Here is a 19887-nt window from a genome sequence, read left to right as displayed (position 1 = left end):
AATCATGTGAATGTGCTTTGCAGTAGGCTTTTGCATGTTAAGCAAAACTCACAGCTCTTAGCAGTTTTGTGCCACTATGGCCAAGATGGAAAGGACTTGTTTTTGTGTGTCACTGCCTCAGGTGAGACGGACAACCTTTTATTATAGGTAGGCATTTCTAGCTGCGCTCAGGAGTCGTTTGGTGACGTGTTGAACCTGTCGGACAGGTTCCATCTCACTCACGAATGCATGCATATGCTTGTACTGAGACTGCCCTCGGTTTAAAATGTTAGGGCAGGAATGATTGACTGAGTCAGGTGAAAGGGCCAAAGTCCAAGTGGACTAAAATGGCAGACATCGTCTCATCAAACAAACTGAAGTTGGCATTATCTATCAATCTGAATACATAAATAAACCGCCTGGTTTCCTGTTGCAACATGTTTGTATTGCAAGAAGTATGTGGTTGGTTCTGTACAGCTGTGGTCTGTGAAGCTAGCACTCGAGGAGGCCGTGCTTGTTTACACTTTTTCAGTGTGGAGCCTTCCTGAAGCTTGGAGCACATTTGAAAGAATACTGACCTAAAGAAGTATACCTTCCTGTTTATTGTATGCATTTGCATTCTGTTTTCAACATCAGCAGTTGACTTACTTTCTTTTAACCTCAGTCCCCACATAAAGCACAGTATCAGTCACCTGCTCTACCTTAGTTCCCTCTGGCCTCACCCAGCACCCTCCTGTGAGCCCCGCCCCCTCTCTCTAGCTCCATAGCAACAGGAGCACAAAAGCAGATCTCTAACTTGTTCAGCCAGGTTAGGTATCATATAGCTTCTCTCCTTTTACCCTCCCCCACCCCTCGATTCTGTGAAAGACTGCAGGAATGAAGGTGTGCCGCTCGCTGTGAGGCACCTGTTGCAGGTACCGACATGTCGGTCTTCAGTTTGCTTCAGTGGGGCGAATTTAAAGCTTACTATAGATTTATACAGTTTCCTACAGGGTGAGGATTTTTATATGACTGTCTGGGATTTACACCCGTGGCCAAGGCTGGACTGGGACAAAAAATCGCCCCGGGCATTTTGACTAGAGACCGGCCCACCAGGATAAAGATTGAAAATGTGACGTCATTCAGGGGTAAAACTGCAAAGGATTCTGGGAACTTGTGGCAAGAGGTACTAGCGCACGCAGGCTTTCAATTGAACTCAGTTACACAGCGATAAAAAGAAACACAAAAAATGGCAAGAAGCTGTTGTATTATTAACTGCAACAGCCGGTCGCATGACAGCCACGGGAAGCCGATCGTTTTTTTTTTAAATCGGATTACGTCGTTGAAGAGAAATGTTTTAAGCCATGTTTCCGAAGTAAGAGCCTACGGATGGTCTGGATATACCAAATATAACGTCCCAGAACACTCCAGTTCACATGTTAGTCTGCTCCAAGCATTCCCACAAAGGTCAGAGTTTTTAGTCGTTAATACGTCATTTTTCTTAACATAATTGATGATATAGGTTACAAGCAAGTCTGGCGCTGAACAGAAATTGTCGCGCTATGCTCCTTTGTTTATTGTGCATAAATAGTGAATTGTCCTGACACGATATTGCGTTTCGCTTCTGTTATTATGGTACACTGACAAAAACACATACTTTTATTCACAGGATAAAACAGTTTTTTTGTATCACTAATTGTCCAGTGCGATTACAGCATACAGTATTATTGTCACTGCTACATTTCTGTAATGCCTACCAGAAATTATTTCCACTACTAATTAATTACCGTTGAGCTCAAAGGTCCTATTAATAAACAGTTAACGAATGTGTATCTATGAAGACGATTTGTGAGACTGGTAAACTTACCTTTGTTCGTACGATGGTCTTTCGTTCTACACGGTGCATTTCAAGGTCCTGCACCCATCCATCAGTAAACTGTACCTGGGCTTGTTGCAGTGACCTGAAGTTACTAAACTTCATGAGTGTATGCACTCACTCCAAGAACCGTGTAATTACAAATATGAGCGTGGTGAAAGTTGGGCAGCACGCTAAGGTATTTTGTCCCTCTGTGTGCTCGTAAGGGTCTAACCCTTTCACTGGTTTGATTTTTCCTCGTATCTTTTCTTTGTCTTTTCGTCAAGTCTGTCTTTGTACGGACCGGCATTGTTCTCCTTCGTTTTGTACATTCCTTTTTTGTGCGGCAAAGAAAAACAAGAAGGTATTGGAACCGGAGAATGAACGTTTTGCGGTGCTGCAAATGCTTGCGTTTGATGCGGTACTTGGATTGTTTTGCCACGAGTTCCCGGTGTTGTGCCAAAAAGTGATTGTCTGCCAAAAACTGATTTCCAATGTTTCTGTGTATTTTTTATGTGTAATATCTTTACGTATGTTCGTAAATAGACTTCGGTGAACAGGGTTTACAAAGGGGTTATATAGAGAATTAAAACAATATCTGTTTTTCAAGTATCTTTACAACTCTCTGCTATTGTACTTACATTATAACCAATCCGGTCCTTTATCCCCACTTAAAATATTTTTACAGAAATATTGTAATATTTGCTGCCATTTCTGCTGTCCTCTTGGCCAACTTACTCTTACAAAAGACATTTTTAATGTTAATGAGATTTTTTTTAAACTGGATAAATAAAGGTTATATAAAAGTCACTGCCAAAAACTGATTGCGGCTTCTACCTTGTTACACGAATGTTGTTTGTGGCTCAAGATGACTTTATGTCATCCATGAGGGATGCATTTGACATATGTTTCACCTATTATAGCCCAACAAGTTACTTATAGCAGTTTAAATACGAGCAATCAGTTTTTGGCAAATACCGGAAATCAGTTTTTGGCAGACAATCACTTTTTGGCACAACACCGGCATGCAATGCGCGAAAATCACGTGATTGCTAAACAAGGGGGCGGGTGCATTCGGCCTCCTCGGCTGTAATTGGTCCAGCCCAGAGTCGATCATGACCAATTGGCCAATCCAACACCTTTCATTATATATACCCTTCCTAAAAAAAAAAAAAAGAAATAAAAAAAAAATCCATCGGCCCATAAAAACAAAAAATCGCCAGCGGCCCACCGGGCAAATGCCCGGTACGCCCGATGGCCAGTCCAGCTATGCCCGTGGCTCAAGCAAACTTTCATTTCCAGCACACAGGATTTCCAGGATTTAGATACATGTATTCCATGTCACAAATAAATAGAGCCTGATTATTCTCACTGTATACCGGATCAAGATAATACTAGGAGTACCTTACATTAAACTGTCATGCCTTTCCAGTTTGTCTTCAGGTTTATATCAGATTCGGTTTCGTGTTCTGTCACACCAGCAAACAAAGAAAAACGTTACAGTTCTCTGGAATCTCTGTTCAGTGACCAACGGATGTTTTCAACAACATGCTAAAAACACATTTCCTACATCTTCTCACCTTCTTTTTACATACTTTTTAAGAAATACACATTTCTTAGAGCTGAGTTCACACTGCTGAATTTTCCCTAAAAAAAGACCCCTTAGCCATTAGTGTGTGATTTTTTTTTATTATCCACACATTTTCAATTAAAACTGCTTTCTCATTCAGACTTGACAGCCATCAAGGCTCCGTTGTGAATGTTTACTCACCATATTGTTTACTGGAAAAATGGGCAGTGGTGTTTCATCACTGTCTTCCAGTTTGACCTGCTCACAGCACAGTTTTCATTTACCTTCAATATTGTCCCTGACATGAACCGAGGATTTTTCTGTGTGTGTGTGTGTGTGTGTGTGTGTGGAGGTGGAAAGTTTATGATGAATGATTAGACTGGACTGGAACCTTCTGGGCAGAATAAAATGAAGCCAATGGAAAGTGCAGTTCCTCACATGGCCACTTGAGGCTGGATACAAAAGTGTTAAAATGCCAAATTTTGACTTCATAACAGCTAAACAAGGAGGTTTTTTTAAAAATAATACCTAAGATTTTATATGTTAATACCTAAAGTGGGGCAGTTGTAGCAGATGGCCACCGAACTGTGCAACGGACTCAGTATAGAGGAATGTGTGTCATAAAGAAACAGCACACTTTTCCATACTTCCACGAAAGCTGTCAAGTAACATTCTGAGTCGAAACCTCCTGCTGATTCAATCCACTGACCTCACCAGAAAGGCCTTATGTATTTGTACATGATTAAAGTTTTACCACTCTCCTGGCTGTTCAGTAACCAGGAGCACAAAGAGGACAATCTGGTTCCTTTACAACAACACAACCCACCAAGTCCACAGTTCTTTTCCTCACATCTACTGCAAAAAGGAGCACACAGCCCCAGATGAGGTGGTTTAAACACATTTTAAACAGCTGTGCTCCACTTCCATCTGGTTACCTGTTATTGCCTCTCGCTTTCATCATTATGCATCACTTTAACACTAAGAGTTTCACTTCCTGCTGGGGCCACTCTGCCCTACAGGAAGGCAGGAAACAACAGGCGCCCTCTTTAAAGGATTTTTTTTTAATAACAAGTGATCATTACCTCCTCTGCACTGTGCATTACGTTCTAAAGACAGGAATACAAAAATTAACTGAATGCACACAGAAATGTACCAGGTAACACTGATTGATAGAGACGTTTCAGAACATTTGCTCAGTCTGTCAATAAATACTGTTGATTTTTCTCCTTGGAGTGACAAAATGAAAGCAACACAATCATTAGGGACACAAAAAATGTTAAGCAAAGCCTCTTAGTGCTTCTTGGCCCCATTGTACCTTTGTATAAAGCCTTTAGCTCCAGTTTGAGCCACAGATCTCATCAAGTGTTCTCTGAGGAAGGTACCAAGGCGCTACATGGTGATACCTGCAAATTGCTGCTACCTCAGCTGGTCTGCGATATTAAACTGCACTCAACAGATACGTTTTTGTTAGCGCCCGGCTCGTCACGAAGGGGTAACCGTTCCACTTATTAGAATTTAGCTGGGCTTAAGTGCGCAGATGAAACCATGCAGCTAAAGATCCTACATTTCTAATGTAAATTAAGACCAGGGTGTAAGTCTTTGCGCCATCACAGCAGAGTGGGGGCCTTGCTGGGGCGTCCCAGAGCTGGTGGGGATTTGCTCCTCAACTCTTTGCTCTTCAGGCTTACGGGCTGGGCCACCATCAGGGCCGGAGCAGAGAGGTGGTGGGCGGCGGCCTTCTGCTGATGTGCGCTGTTGATGTAACTGAAAATAAGGAGCGTGATCTCCCTGATCTGTGGACAAAACAAAAACAGAGATGCATTCCAGTTTTTGTACATCTCATAGACTATATATAAAAGATGGACATGGTCTTTGCATCTAATAAGTGAAGCCAGTGCAGAATCTGCAGGATCTGCAGGAGGGAAAGTCCTCTGTTTGCAGAGAGAAGTCGACTGGAAGGAAAACAACCCTGATCTGTGACCTCAGATAGATGAAGTAAGTTTGTTTGTAGCCCTAGGTGTGGGTTTCAGGTCTTCTCTATAAATACATTATCTAGTGCCAAGTTTGCATTTGTTTATAACGTGGTAAGAAATGCACAGCGGCTAAAGGATTTGAGCCAAATTGTCAGCGTAAAAGATTCAAACATGAAGCTAACTCCAGCACCAAAGTGACATTCATGAAACATTTACCAGACCCAAGACATTTTTATTTTGTCTGTATCCAAAGAATGTAGTATAGACATGAACGAACCTCTGTTTTTTTTAATGTCAAAAAGACAGTAGCATTGTTTTAAATTAAAAAGACCAAATGTTACTCAATGGATAAGACACAGCTTTAGCTTTAAAAGAAGGTAAAACAGATGAACTTGTTTGAATCATGCAGTATTTGTTCTGCTGTGATTTTCTGTGAAGTTCAACAGTTTGTTTTCTTCCCTTTTTCTATAGAGAACTGGAGAATAGAGGAACAGTGGTTAGCACTGTTGGTTTACAGTAAAAAGACCCTGGGTTCAAATCCACCGGCAGGCTGTGTGGAGCCTGCGTGTTCTGCCTCTACAGGTAAATGGCCTGTATTTATATAGCACTTTACTAGTCCCTAAGGACCCCAAAGCACTTTACATATCCAGTCACCCACCCATTCACACACACATTCACACACACATTCACGGCAAGCTACATTGTAGCCACAGCCACCCTGGGGCGCACTGACAGAGGCGAGGCTGCCGGACACTGGCGCCACTGGGCCCTCTGACCACCACCAGTAGGCAACGGGTGAAGTGTCTCGCCCAAGGACACAACGACCGAGACTGTCCAAGCCGGGGCTCGAACCGACAACCTTCCAATTACAAGGCGAACTCCCAACTCTTGAGCCACGATCGCCCCAGCGTCCTCCCACAAATGACCACAGACATGAATGTAGTGTTAACTGATGATTCTAAATTGGGTGTTGGTGTGGATGTGAGCACGCACGGTTGTCTGTCTCACTCTGTGTTAGGCCTGCAATAGTATAGACCTATCCAGGGTGTGCCCTGCCTCTCTTCCCATGACACCCTCCCCACAACCTTTGGCTAAGTGCAAGAAATGGATGGATGTTAAAAACTAATAAAGGCATTCTTAAAAAAAACACTAAACTCACACATTTTGTGATTAACAACATAGCTAACACCAAAAACACTCACCTGAAGGATTCACAAAGAATTAGACGAACATCTTTTACATAATGTCTCTGTTATTTCTTTGTGTCGTGCCTTTAATTTCCCAGAGAAATCTGTTACGTTCTGTTTCACTTTGGTCGACTCCACTCATTACACGTAACCAAGAGTCAGGCAGGAGTTAATTGTCTAACTTGTCCTGTTGTTTTGCAACATGTACTGACACATACTCAGATAGAATGAGTGGAATGAAAGGCAGCAGTGTGACACAGTTTTAACTTTTACTACGACAACAAATGTGCCATCCATTTTAAGAATACAAACTCTGCTTGGCCGCCTGGACTGTCGCCCTCTGGCCCTCTCACTGACCTTGGAGGGGTCCATAGCAAACAGATGTTTCTCTGTAGGTTTGTCTTTGCTGGCGTTAGTGCCGACGTTCTGACCCATCACCAGCATAAAGTCCTGCTTGCAGCCTCCAAATGTCATCAGGTTCTTGTAGGAGTAGCACACCAGCAGTTTCTGAGTACCAGACACAAAAATAAATTGTAGTAACAGAATTCGATTAAAAAATAGGATGTGAAATGTAAAAACTGAATTCTGGGCCTCAGTTTTAAGATTAAAGAAACAACAATGACATCAAAAACGATGCAACGCTCTGTGCTTTACATTATGATACTTAAAAGTGATTTTACACCGTATGCAAATGTTTACTTCTGGAGTTTGAAGAAACACATGACGACTAAGTAACTGTTAATCTGAAATCACGGCAGCAAAGCAGAGAAATCTTTCCTATGCAGGTTTCTGAGACTGTGTTGCACAAAGCTGCTCACGATGGAGTTGTGCTCCAGAACGCTGACACCATCTTCATGTACAGCCAGCCAAACACGAACACCAGGGTCCGGAGAGGGCGTGATGGACTAAAGCAGAGAGAACAGAGGGTGAGGTTAGTTACGAGCATGTTTTCACGATGTGTCGAAAAACTGCAGCACTCACTCTGTCAGATACTGTTGACACTGTAGTGGGAAACAATGCAAAGAAACCTATTTCAAGTTTTTGTCCCCTACTTTTTTCTTTTCTTTTCTTTGAAGCACACTGACAGTTTATTTAGTTTAAATGTTGGCCTCCATTCATGCTACTTCTTTGTAATTTGTAACATATATTCAGTATCTGAGATGATAAGATAAACTTTATTTACAAACAGATTACTGCTCACACATGCTCACCTCTGCTTCAAACAGTCGGGCACCAAAGAACGGCCACTTCCTGGCTACGGTCAGGTAGATCCTGACGCACTCTGGTGAACTTCGACCCCTGAGTGAAGCCCAGCGGGCAGAGAGACGCTGTAGCAGTTGTCTGAGGGAAAGCCGAGGACAAAATAGAGTTTGCTTTTAAAGCATTTACAGTTTTGTAAGTCTCTTTTTGACCATTAAAGACTTGAGAACACAAAGACAGGTACTGTATGATGAAAGAAAAATAAAACACAAGCAGTCACAAAGCTGCTTTCTGGGGTGGAAACCTTGATGTTATAGGTGTAATAAAAGACTATAAAAGCATAAACAGATAATGTGCATGCACTACAAAGTAGGACGTGAGTTCAGATTTAAAGCCACTGTTTCTCAGGGTGTGTTTTGTGTCTGGTACCTGAGCTGCTCCTCAGATGTGCTCCTGCGGTAATGTTTGGGGTAGAATCTGTCCAACACCTGCTTCAGGTTCTGATTAGACTTAGTCTGGGCCGATCCAGAGGTGGAGAAGGGACGCTCAAAATCTCCAAATTCCACCTGTACACAAACACGCAGTGCAAGTATTCAGAAATTCTTCACGCTCTGTGTCTCACTTTATTCCAGGAGTGGATACGACATATGTGGCATTATTCAGCTATAAATTACATTAAAAAATGCCGAAAAATGTGGCAGATATCACTGTTTTTAGACCAGGGCCTGAGTTACACATGAACCACTGCATAAAGCCAGGCCACATTACACACGCTGTGAAAGAGATATGAAACGCAAGAAGTGAGTTAAAAGAAAAATCACTTGATATCAGACCTGTGCGAGCAGTGCGGCCATTTCCAGAGCCAGCTCCTTGTTGACAGGAAAGTGTCCGGCTACGATGGCTTCATTGGTCTGATATGCCAGCAGTAACCTCTCCCTCTCTGACTCCCCCCTCACTTGGAGAGAGAAGTAAAGTCTGAAGATGGAGAGGAAAAGTTAAAGAGAACTGATATGAGGACAAAGCGACCGGGCGATAAATCCTCCTGAGAGAAACATGTAATCCAGGCAGTAACTCCAGTCTCTTTGTGTGGTGACAACAAATCCTGATCTTCATATGCAGTCTGCCTCTGATCCGCCATCTAGTTTAATTTACAGTGAAGAGCGATGCCATCAAATATAATCAAGAATTCTAATTATTTAAGACTGAACTGCAACAGACAGACTGAAATAAAAGGGGTTGAAATCAATGCAGCATATTTTATTTCAATGTTTTGTTTTGCATTCGTCCTTTTTTCTCAAACTTGCTACACAGGACACAGACTCAAGCTTTACAAAAGCTTTTATGCAACGTGTGACCACTTGGCATCCATGGTGTGTCTCACCCAGCTGTAACCTTTAGTGACCCTCAATAAGCAGAATAGCTAACAAACTCTTTTATCCCAATGAGCATTACTTCAACACTGAACTGTTGAACCTGATGTTTGGACGCTACCTGTTCTTGTAGGTGAGGCGGACAGTCCTGGTGTTTTCCGACTTGCCGGTGTGATGCTCCTTGGAAGCCTGCTCCCATTTGGAGATAATGTCACAAATCTGCACATGAGACGAGACACCTTTGTGTGGGAAAACGCAGATTTTTCAATCTTCCTAAAGTAATCACCGCATGACTAAAAGGCGCACCTTCAGGCCTCCTTGCAGACAGTGTTCCAGCGACCGTCCAGTGGGGTCATCGGTGTACAAGCTGAAGCCAGAAAGTCCCGTTTTCCTCATGCCGGTGTCCTGGTTGAGACGACACTGGAACTCGTCCACCGTTGTTGAGGCGTCAAAGCTCACCACCTACAGTACAAGGTGTAGGTGAACAAGGAATTAAATGCATAAGTGGAAGACGCAATAATCTAATCTGAGTGTGCAATGATTCTTCAGAGTTTTCAAAATAAATCCGGGTCAAGCTTCAGCTCAAAAGAACAAGATTTCTGACCCAAAACATCTGCATGGTGTTAAACTTTAAATGCTGTTTACAGAAACTGTGATATATCGACACTGACTCAGGTAACCTGTTAATGTTTAACAGGTGTTATGACTGGCTGATATGGAAAGATGAATTGTTGTGCGCATGTGTGAAAATGCATCTACTTCCTGTCACAGCGACGGTTTGAACAGATTTTTCTCTTCCCGCTGATGATTGACTGTGCCGCGTTATTAGTGCCGATACAGAAATAAACTTCACAGACAGAAAAACACAAGACAATTGGTCTTTGATCTTCTGTTCTGTTAACATTATACATTACATATTATGGATGAATATCATGAATAATTTATATTTGCCTGGTTATTCAATGAATAATGAAATATCCAACATCAACGTCAGTAACGTCAAAGTTGCACTAATCACGTGCAGCATGACTTCAGTGCAAGCTTTCCTTTACTAATACAGGCACATAACAAAGCACACAAAAGTATAATCTAACATAGATTTTATATGCTGGCTTGGAAAGTTCTGGAATATATATTTACATAGTCTCGCCAGCAATAATTATAGGTTACACTCAAAAAGAGATTTTTCACCCTCAATAAACAGATAAGATCAAATGTTTATTTATTAAAAGACTTTTAAAAAATGTCCTTGGTATAAACTGAATTTATACCAACCAAGTTAATTTCATTTGATCAGATCCCTTTAAATGTAACATTGTACTTATGCAATAAAAATGTATGGAATTAAATGAGCCAGCATTTTGGGCAGAAAAGTTTTCATAGTCCATATAACACAGCAATCAACATGGACATGGAGTAGTTAAACATGTTTAAACAAACTAGTAGCAAGAAATGCAAATTTTTACTCTGGGGTAATACAAATAAGATATCCACAGCAGATACGGCAGAATTTGCCTTTTTTTGGAAGGGGTGATCATTGCGAATAAATAAAATGAGGCGCTAAAAGTTTAGGGTTAAAGAAAGCTGCTCTGTTTCATTCTGAGAGGATCGTGAAGCTCTGGACGTTAGGGTGGATACTCCATGGTTAACCTCAAAATGAAGGGAGCAGCGGGGTCATAACGATAACAAATAATTATCAAAGCTGTCAAATTAAAAAATCTTAAAATGTAATTAAAATTAAAAATATCTTGAAACGAACTTTATATAATACAGGGTATTTATGTTTTGCCTTTACTTTATTCTCTCACACAATAAGCTTGACATCGATTACAGACACAAAACAGGTTTCATAGCTTTGTTTGTTTTTGAGTCCTGAACTGTTAATACATGTAAAGGTAATGATCTCATCACTTCCAGTATGTATAGGCGGGGACAGCCAGGAAGCAGGTAGCAAAGGGAAACACACACCCAGGGGAGAGATGCAAGGTTAGCTTGATACTGGGTGGAGCAGTGAAGCGAAGAGAGCGACGATGGTGCCCGGAGGGACAAAGTGAACAGATAAACATCTCTGTGTGACTTTGATGACAAAAAGGCATAATATTTGGCATTTTTCTCATATTTCTCATATCTCATAGTTAGTTAGCAAGAATCAAGCGTGGATGAGTTAGTTTCACTCAACCATCGTTTAAGCTAGGAAAAACATGCAAATCAGCACAAAAAACAAGCCGATATCAACAACAACAACAACCACAAACAGAGCCACAGTTCATGTATGGCTCCGGTTTAACATTTAGGGCACTGGTTCCTGTTTATTGCATCACAAAAAACTTGACATTTTGGACAATTCGGCACTTCTTGTAACCGCAATAAAGTGGATATTTGAGGATTTAGATGTACACAGGTCTGTGTAGAATATGACCTAAATGCCTTAATGTGTACATAGCTCTTTATAGAAAAGCAAAAAAAGGAAAAGTGAACAGGGAAAGTCTCACATTGGACACTAACCAACCATAAAGAACATAGTTCTGGAAAAGTGATACTCAGTAGCATGATTTTATGAGGTTAAAGGTAGAAAAGCAGTGGATCCTTGTATAAACACCCCTCAGCAGAGTATCTGTCAGTGGGGTTGGGCTATCATCTAGTGCAAGAAAACATTACAGAAGTGACTCTGTTACGGTTTATTAAAGAGCCGAGGCAAAGGTCGAATGGCTTTCAAACATATACCATAATCCTGCACAACTGTAAATCCGTTTAACTGGGTCACATGACTCACAGCATGTGATTTAAAATGGTGTATATGGTATTGTTTTACTGTCAGTTGAAAAATAGCGGTGCTCAAACTGCCACATACATCATTAAACTGTTAGGACTGGAGGCAGGCAGCCGTTGATCATTGTTTTTTCTGTGTAGTGAGTGACTATTATACCTGGTATGTATTGTTGAGGAAGTGCACGGGCACACTGAAGGGCAGGGAGTGATGATAGGGATTCCTCAGAAGAATCGAAAGAATCTCCATACGGGAAGGCCTGGCCTGTCTCTCGCCCTTCTGCTGTGTCCGCTCCATGGAGCGCTGGCAGTAGATGGTATACTTACCCACCTCTGTCCTGAGGACAAAATGTAGCCACTCTTTAGTTACAGATACGTGAACATTTTTATAGCCAAAATTCCCTGAAAGCAACTCAGATCTCAAAGCAAAGGAAATGAAAACAGCCATCAGTAAAATAAAAGAAAAAGAGAATAAATATGTGCTTATGAAATAACTCGGTCTTTCAATCCCAAAATATTATAACTGTATTCAAGCTGATTTATTATACAGTATTCCTGGGAAGGAGGTAAAGAAGTGCTCGAGTGCAAAGAGCATATCTATCCAGATGGTACATACACAGTACACTGGCTGTATTTTGTGCTTTGTTTCGTTGTGTCAGTTTTCAGGGCCCCTGTGTTTTCTCACCTGGCATCTGCGTGTCTTTTGAGGTGGATCTGGAGCAGCCAGAGGAAAAGGTGCTGTGGCAGAAACAGTCCCACACACAAGGCTAGAAACTGCCAGCCCTGGAGAGCGACGTGCAAACACTCAGTCACCACATCTTTAACAAACTGTCACATGCATGACTCGGTGAATTTCTATGCACGACCACAGCTGACAGACTTAAGACTGCACTGTTTCCTTGTTTCGTATAAAGCATAAAACAAGTGGCCATACTGGTTCCTGTTAATCAGCTACACTGAGTTCATTCATGTACAGGGATGATCGTGCTGTGACACAGTGTTTTGGTTTTTAGCTGAATGAGACATCAGCACACGCTGGAATCTGCTGTTCTTTCTGCCCTCTGACAGTATTTCTGGTTACTGGCTATGGAAGATTACCACAGAGTGACAGGTTTTCATGCCGACATAAGAGAGGCAAGACTCTTCTTGCCTCTCTTATGTCGGCACTTTTCTAAAATTGACCCGTATAGTAATAGATACTAAAAGATCTCCTTTCTAGGCAGTTTTGATATTTGTTAGGTCAGTGAACCCTGATGATACCACGCCTTTTTTGCCAGCCTTTCCACTTAACAATGCATACTGCTGCTGCCACTGTGTGGTGAGAACGCAAACCTGCAGGGGTCCCGGATGGCCGTGTGGCTGCCTCTTGCGGGTCTGCTTGATGAGTTGGCAGAAAAACTCATTCTGAAGCTCGGGGTGGGCCAGGCACACCTGCAGGGCACTCTGGGCCAGGGAGACGTGGTAGTCGATGGCCGGAGCATCGATGGCCACGTTAATGAAGAGCTGACAAGTCTGAGAGGCGGTGATGGAGAGAGTTTAAAAGAGAGAAAATATTTTTGATATAATTAGTTATTTGATAGAAGAAACATTCAGTGACTACATTTTTTATTCGAACATGTGGAGGTTTGTGGTACCTTGAAGAGTTTCACTGCCTCTGTCTGCAGAGCTTGTGAGGGCAGGGTGGTGAGAGGAAATGACAAGGCTTCTTTGCTGAAACACAACATGGGATGTCTCCAAATCTGAGAGTCTGAAAGGTAGGTAGGAGAGTGGGTCATAAGAGTAAAAGACGGAAGGAATAGCAACTAAAATAAAAATGAAAGAAACAATGTTGTGTACTTCCAAAACTGAACTAAGCTGAGTCAAATTTGTCAAAACAACCTCCAATAACAGACAGTGGTGCATGCATTTTTATTATTGAGCTTTATTACTGCACTGCTGTAAACGTGACCTGACAAATAACATCCCTGCATTAATAAGAAAAACAAAAACGAGCAAAAACTAAGCACAAAAATAAATATTTTAAGAATTTTTGCTTTGTTTTCTGTCTAATTATAGTCTCTTGACAAAAAAAATGCTCACTGTGCTTAAATTCAACTATAACTCTGTGCAGAGGACAACAAATCCTACTGTATTTCACATAAGTCTCTCTAACTGCAGACTCCAAAGTGAGGCTGTAGTTGTCGAGCTGTTACTGAATGACTTTGAAAAATAAAACACTGTTGAAAGAAAAACAATCTTTGCTTCTACTTAAGAAATTCCCGAGCTACAGTTAATTTCTGTCCCTACAAATAACACGTACCCTCAGTGTACACTGCAGGGCTATTTAATGTCCCTAGAGGTAACTGTACGTGCACCATTTTGACGACCAAATAGATGCCCAATAAAATAATATGTTCACATGCAGTAAAACGTGTGCAGGACACAGTTTGTGGTCAGTAAAACACTGTGACATAAGACATTTTAAGTCGCAATAAAATTATCTGTGGATGAGAGAAAGTATGAAAAAATCTGCATCAAGTAAAACAAAACTATAAAACACAACACAAGACAAAATCGTTTGTACTCACTTGGATCTCCATCCAGCTGGAAGAGTTTTCCCACCAGTTGTTCGAATTCAGTGCCAACTTTGCCCACCGTAGTGCCTGCTGCCACAGACAGATGGTACAGCCACGACTCCTACACAATGATCCCAGAGACAAAATCACAACAGGAAACATAATTATGCATAATCATCAGTTTGTAGTTTAAAATTGACTGGATTGGTTTTTAGCTTCAAGTAAAATACAGGAAGCCCCTCTCATGGAGCTGCTCTCAGTCTCAGAGCAGATTTGTTGCAGTACAGAAAAATGACTGTACACATGAGCTTAAACGCCATGGTCAGAAGATACACGGGTCTGCCTGCCTTACAGAACAGAAAAGTTCAACCTTTCAGTCCCGCGCTGACCTTTTCATGGCAGGATTCAATAAGCAAGTAAGTGGGTCCTTGCTCCTGTGGGTGGATGGCAACGGTGAAGGGTGCCGGCTGTAGGCCTCGCCCGCATGCCTTTAGGTCGTCATCTGAATCTCTTGACCTGTCCACCTCCTCCACCCGAGCCTCCCACAGCTTAATCTGACCCAGCGGGAACTGGAAACAAAAGCAGACGTGCGCTCCACGTTCAGTCACAAGTAACAGCTCAGGTCAGTTTTGAATTGATCACCTGCTCCTGACAAAGGCTACAGATGTATTTCTACAGATGCACACCTTGTCCTCTTGGCTGCGAAAGTAGTACAACGTTTTGCCGATCAGAGCACACCAAACCCGCTTAGAGTAGCCGTGTTTCACCTGCAGCAGAGGAAGTATAAATCGGAGCGTAAAACACAGAATTTTGTGAAATATTGTTCCATTTTCTCTGTGCTATTAGAAAATGATTAAACTTTGATGCAGGGACCTTGATGAGTAGTCCCTTCATGCCAGGGCGAATATCCGGCTGAGTGAAGAGAGGACTGGCGGCTTTCAGCCTCAGCACGCTCTGCAGGACCCGAAGCCACTCCTCGAGCAGGTTAGGAGAGTCCGCCTTCAGGTAGTAAACGCGCTTTCCTGTTACTATCTACACACAAGGATAAATAAAAGCCCAGGTGGACGTGAAAATGTGAAGGAAAGGATTTAAAAGATCTAGAAATGTTAGATGATTGTGGCCGTTCATCGAAGACTGAATACCTGGAGAATCTGCTTGCCCTCGCCACGGGCGATGCTGCTGGTGGCGCTGACCTTGATCTGACCCTGAGGTTTCCTGATCACATCGCTCTGTGGAAGAATCAGAAATCCTAATCTTGTTAACCTGTTGGCCACGAGTCTCAACAAAGGAAAAAACAAAAACGTTTCAAATCCAGAAAAAGTAGATGAAGTGATTGGGACAGGAAGACCGCCCGTTTCCATTCTCCATGCGGAGAAGCCAAAAGTAGCTTTTGTTGTTGAAACCAACATACCGGTGACTTATAGTAGAGCAGCTCTCCATCTTTGAGGACAAACCAGCGTCTCTTCCAGGTCTTCTTCCAGGTTTTGACCATTTTCAGCAAATAGCCTGACTTCTCCATTGGCTCCTAAAGGTTGTGACACTGTTCAGTTTTATGCAGCACCAAAGAGAACCGCTAATGAAACAGACCTGAGAAATTAACTAAATGTTGGCTAATGAGCCTTAGGTTCAAAAACATGATGTCATCATGCTGTGAGCAGAAAAAACAAAGTCACTACTCAAATAGCTTTTGAAGGTAGAGGTACTTCAGTAATGCGGTCGCATCAATTTCTAATCTTAGAGTTACCTCAAAGACTTCAGTTGTAGTTTGCTTATTAAAATTAGCTTCAAATGATGTAACTTAACCAGTCAGCATTGTTTAAAGCATGGAAACTAACAACAGTGGACCAAAGTGTTGAGCTGTCACTAACACTCTTGCCGTTGTCACTGGGTGAACAGCAGGTTTTGGGCAGTTTCTGCTCAGGTTCCGAGCACTCCGTGTCAGTGGAGTAAGCATCAGGAGGGATGGCATAGTCACACTCTGATGTCATCGACGCCACGGACACAGCTTGAGGACAGTAAGTTCACACATGAAAAACAGAGAAAGTCAGTCTTTGGAGGTGAAGAATTAAACAAAAAAGCTTCTTAAATCTCCAGGTCCTGTGATAGCCACATGAGACTAGCTCCAAAAATGAGTCCATCCCCACAGATATCAGTCTTAAAATCAATTCTCAAATACTAACTGATACTAAAAACTATTTAGCTATAAGCAGTTAGCCAATAGCTACAAATTTAGCCTGTGGTTCACAAGCTAGTGCTCTCCGGGAGGGTTGTGTCAAATTAAACATGCAGAACCACTGACTGTGTCAACGATAGCCACATTAGCTATTTAGTTATAAATGAGTTAGTAGCTAGGAGCTATGGCTAATAATAAAACTGCAGCATTAGTGTGCAGCAAATGTTATTAGTCCTGCCTGTCTGTAACGTTATAACAGATGGTACCAATTTAACAGGATAACATAATTATCTGGGTTTAAAAACTATTATGTTTCTCTTAACGACTGAACCTGACAAGTGTACTAACAATTCAAAAAATGGCAGCTGACCTTAAGTGGTCAGTTGGACTCATAGCCTGTCTAATTTGGTGAGTGAAATTTAAGTATTTTAATTAGTAGAATAGAATAGAATAGAATAGAATGCCTTTATTGTTACTATACAGTTGTACAATGAGATACAGAGTATGGTACTAATATAGATCTGTGTGATGCTCTTACACAGTGTATGGTTTAGAGTTGGACCGATCCAAAATTACGTATCGGTCCAATACTGACCTAAATTACTGGATTGGATATCGGAGAGAAATAAAAAATATAATCCGATCCATTCAATATCACAAAAGCACCTCACAAAACTTGCGATATAGCGTAACCCAGCTCATAACCGTAGCACGTCGGAGGAGTACGCGTCTCATGATAGAGCGGCTGTGGCGTGCGAGACCTGTTGGCAGTCTGGTTGAGCTTTTGGAGCCTCGCTACCTGCTTCCAAACCGGCATTTAATCTCTGAGAGAGCTATCCCAGGGAAGTAAAGCAAGTGTGTAAGATCATCTCTGAATGTTTGTAAAGCATTCCCAGTGAAAGCTGGGAGTGACTGCCTCTTCTTCTCTCTCCCTCTCCTGTTGCTACTTCAATTGTGAAACTGATCAATGATCAGCTGATCAGCTTTTCTGTCGCGAGTCCGTCTCTCTTGTTTGTTTATCGCCCACTTTGCGCCAGAAAGAGGAAACCAGCGGATAAACAACAGCAGCACGTTTAAGCTTGATAAGCTGTTGTTAGAATGTATTTAATATTACTTTCTACACCAGGATCTTTTTCCACGTAGCTGACAGCTGGTATGTATAGAAGTCCATTATTGTCTAATATATACCCTGGTAAGCTATAGTACTTTTTCCTTTGGGAAGGTACCATCTGTGCAGTCTGCAATTCTGTTGAATAAAGATATTGAATCTATTTAATTACTGTAGAAAAATTATTGATTTCTGTGCATTTTTTTTTTTTACACTTGCATTAAATTACAGTCGATTACGTCGATTAAGCATCACGAGGCGGAGGGTGGGGGGTGGTTCCCTATTTTTTTTGCTGGGAGTTGGCAACCCTATTAGCTGGGTTGTTTAATATTTCCTCTAAGTTCTCTTTAAAATACCAGAATAGGGAGGATGGTGCAGGTTTATGTCTATTAGATTGATCAGTGTTGCTGATCTATGAAATATTTTGGGTGCAGTGTATTTTTTGCATACAGATATAACAGAATAGCTTTAGTTTTGTTTTGTTCTTTAAACTTGAGTATGAACTTATACACAATGCAGCAAGATATTTTAAAAAAACATTTTATTGATTACAAAATACACTATATCGGATTTATATCGGTATCGGCAGATATCCAAATTTATGATATCGGTATCGGACATAAAAAGTGGTATCGTGCCATCTCTAGTATCTTATCTAGTACCAGGGGTATAAAAAACTTAAAATGGGTAAGGTCACAATGCAAAACTAGAGGCTATGTCCATCTTTTATATGCAGTGGTTGTTTGTACCTCTCTTGAGAGAGCGTGGGCTGCCTGGGCTGCTGTCTTTTCTGGAGCTGGAGGAGGTGTGGGAGCTGCACAGGGAGCCGTCCTCGTCTCCTGAACTAGATGACTCCTCAGAGCTTGATGACTCATCTGAGAAGGGACTGCTGCTCAGCAGAGTAGCTTTCTGCAATTTGAAAATGGCACACACTCAGAGCCATATACTAGATATTAAAATCCACTTTGGTGACACAATTGCTGTTAACTATAAACAAAAAAGCATTTTCTTTTCAAGTTCACAAGTGATCAAATAGATAGTGGGGGAATGTACAGGTGTTAGAATTAAACATGGCCTTGTACTCTTATACTTACCCCCTTCAGAGTAGTGTAAACTGGTGTAGTCATGTTTTTATAGATGAGTGATGTGTACATTACAAAGGCTGGATAGGAAGACTGAAGGGATGGGTCTAGGACACAAAGTACAGTTTGTTTATTAGAAACCACTACAGCAGACTAAGCTGTCAACTAAGTAGGGAGACCTGTTTTTTACCCACTCTCTTACCTTTGTTAGACAGGTCTGTGCATGAAGTGTCAGACAGTCTGATTCCTGATTTAGCAACAGCATATATACGACTTTCCTGAAAAGAAAATGTGCCATGTCATTAGTCAATTTTAAAACCAAGCCTGCCATTAGATAATAACATTTAAAAGCTGTAACTGCATACACTATATTTATTTTTGTATATCATCTACCTTCAGTATATGAAGGCAACTCCTGGTTAATAATATGAGCAAGAGCTCATCTTACCTTTAAACTGACTCTCAGCTGTTTAGCCAAGAAGTAGCAAGTAGCTCAACAACCTGCCCATTACTTTAATTTGCATTTAAATTTAATACATTTTTTTAATCTTTAGCGACTTCAGTGCTTTTAAGTTATTTTTACATAAAAATTTCAACTGTTACTACTTTAAGCTTAGTACTTTAGCCGTTAGCCGTACATTAGCTAATACTTAATAGCTTTTTGTTTAGCATTGTAGCTGTTAAAGCTAGCAATTTAGCTAACAATTTTACCAATTCAGTATGCTAATTTAACTTTTTGTTTCATTTTATGTCCATTAATTTACTATTATTTATTTTGACTGGATATTTTTTACTATTTATTCACTTTGGGCTTCAGTTAATTTTCTGTTTAAACCCTGTTATCCGCCCCATTGCTAAGACAGCTTTCTAATTCTAATCACTGAATTTATCTATTTGAAACTTTTCTGTTTACTCACATTTACAGCAGATGGCAGTGTAAACAACAGAATTACAAACATGGAGAAGTTCCTGTACTTAGTCCAACACTTAGAAGAAAATATGTGGTTAAAATTGTAATGTTTCACATGAAGGACTTCATGAAGGACTATTTGTGTTTCACAGTAGTGCAAAATATTGTTTCCTTTATCCA

General features: G+C 41.2%; 1 protein-coding gene across 2 annotated transcripts in view; it reads right to left on the bottom strand.

The window, feature by feature from the left end:
• Positions 1-3485: 3485 nt before the first annotated feature.
• The window catches only part of plekhh2 (pleckstrin homology domain containing, family H (with MyTH4 domain) member 2), a 39838-nt gene continuing 23436 nt past the window's right edge, over positions 3486-19887 (bottom strand). For both annotated transcript variants that reach the window (XM_026190299.2, XM_026190300.2), the window contains exons 9-30: positions 19000-19075; positions 18810-18904; positions 18465-18624; positions 16303-16439; positions 15846-15959; positions 15577-15663; positions 15308-15466; positions 15121-15201; positions 14824-15003; positions 14447-14555; positions 13514-13626; positions 13212-13391; positions 12565-12662; positions 12040-12217; positions 9420-9575; positions 9235-9332; positions 8577-8718; positions 8173-8309; positions 7755-7884; positions 7362-7448; positions 6901-7050; positions 3486-5176 (exon numbers count right to left, since the gene is read on the bottom strand). In XM_026190299.2, the coding sequence (XP_026046084.2) occupies positions 4991-5176; positions 6901-7050; positions 7362-7448; positions 7755-7884; positions 8173-8309; positions 8577-8718; positions 9235-9332; positions 9420-9575; positions 12040-12217; positions 12565-12662; positions 13212-13391; positions 13514-13626; positions 14447-14555; positions 14824-15003; positions 15121-15201; positions 15308-15466; positions 15577-15663; positions 15846-15959; positions 16303-16439; positions 18465-18624; positions 18810-18904; positions 19000-19075 (2853 nt within the window). In that variant the 3' untranslated portion in view covers positions 3486-4990. The remainder of the gene's footprint in view (positions 5177-6900; positions 7051-7361; positions 7449-7754; positions 7885-8172; positions 8310-8576; positions 8719-9234; positions 9333-9419; positions 9576-12039; positions 12218-12564; positions 12663-13211; positions 13392-13513; positions 13627-14446; positions 14556-14823; positions 15004-15120; positions 15202-15307; positions 15467-15576; positions 15664-15845; positions 15960-16302; positions 16440-18464; positions 18625-18809; positions 18905-18999; positions 19076-19887) is intronic.

The sequence above is a fragment of the Astatotilapia calliptera genome, chromosome 13 (genome assembly GCF_964374335.1).
Source record: "Astatotilapia calliptera chromosome 13, fAstCal68.1, whole genome shotgun sequence".
In the NCBI taxonomy this organism is placed as follows: domain Eukaryota; kingdom Metazoa; phylum Chordata; class Actinopteri; order Cichliformes; family Cichlidae; genus Astatotilapia; species Astatotilapia calliptera.
The sequence above is the reverse complement of the archived record's forward strand: the minus strand, read 5'-3'. Positions and strand labels throughout refer to the sequence as shown.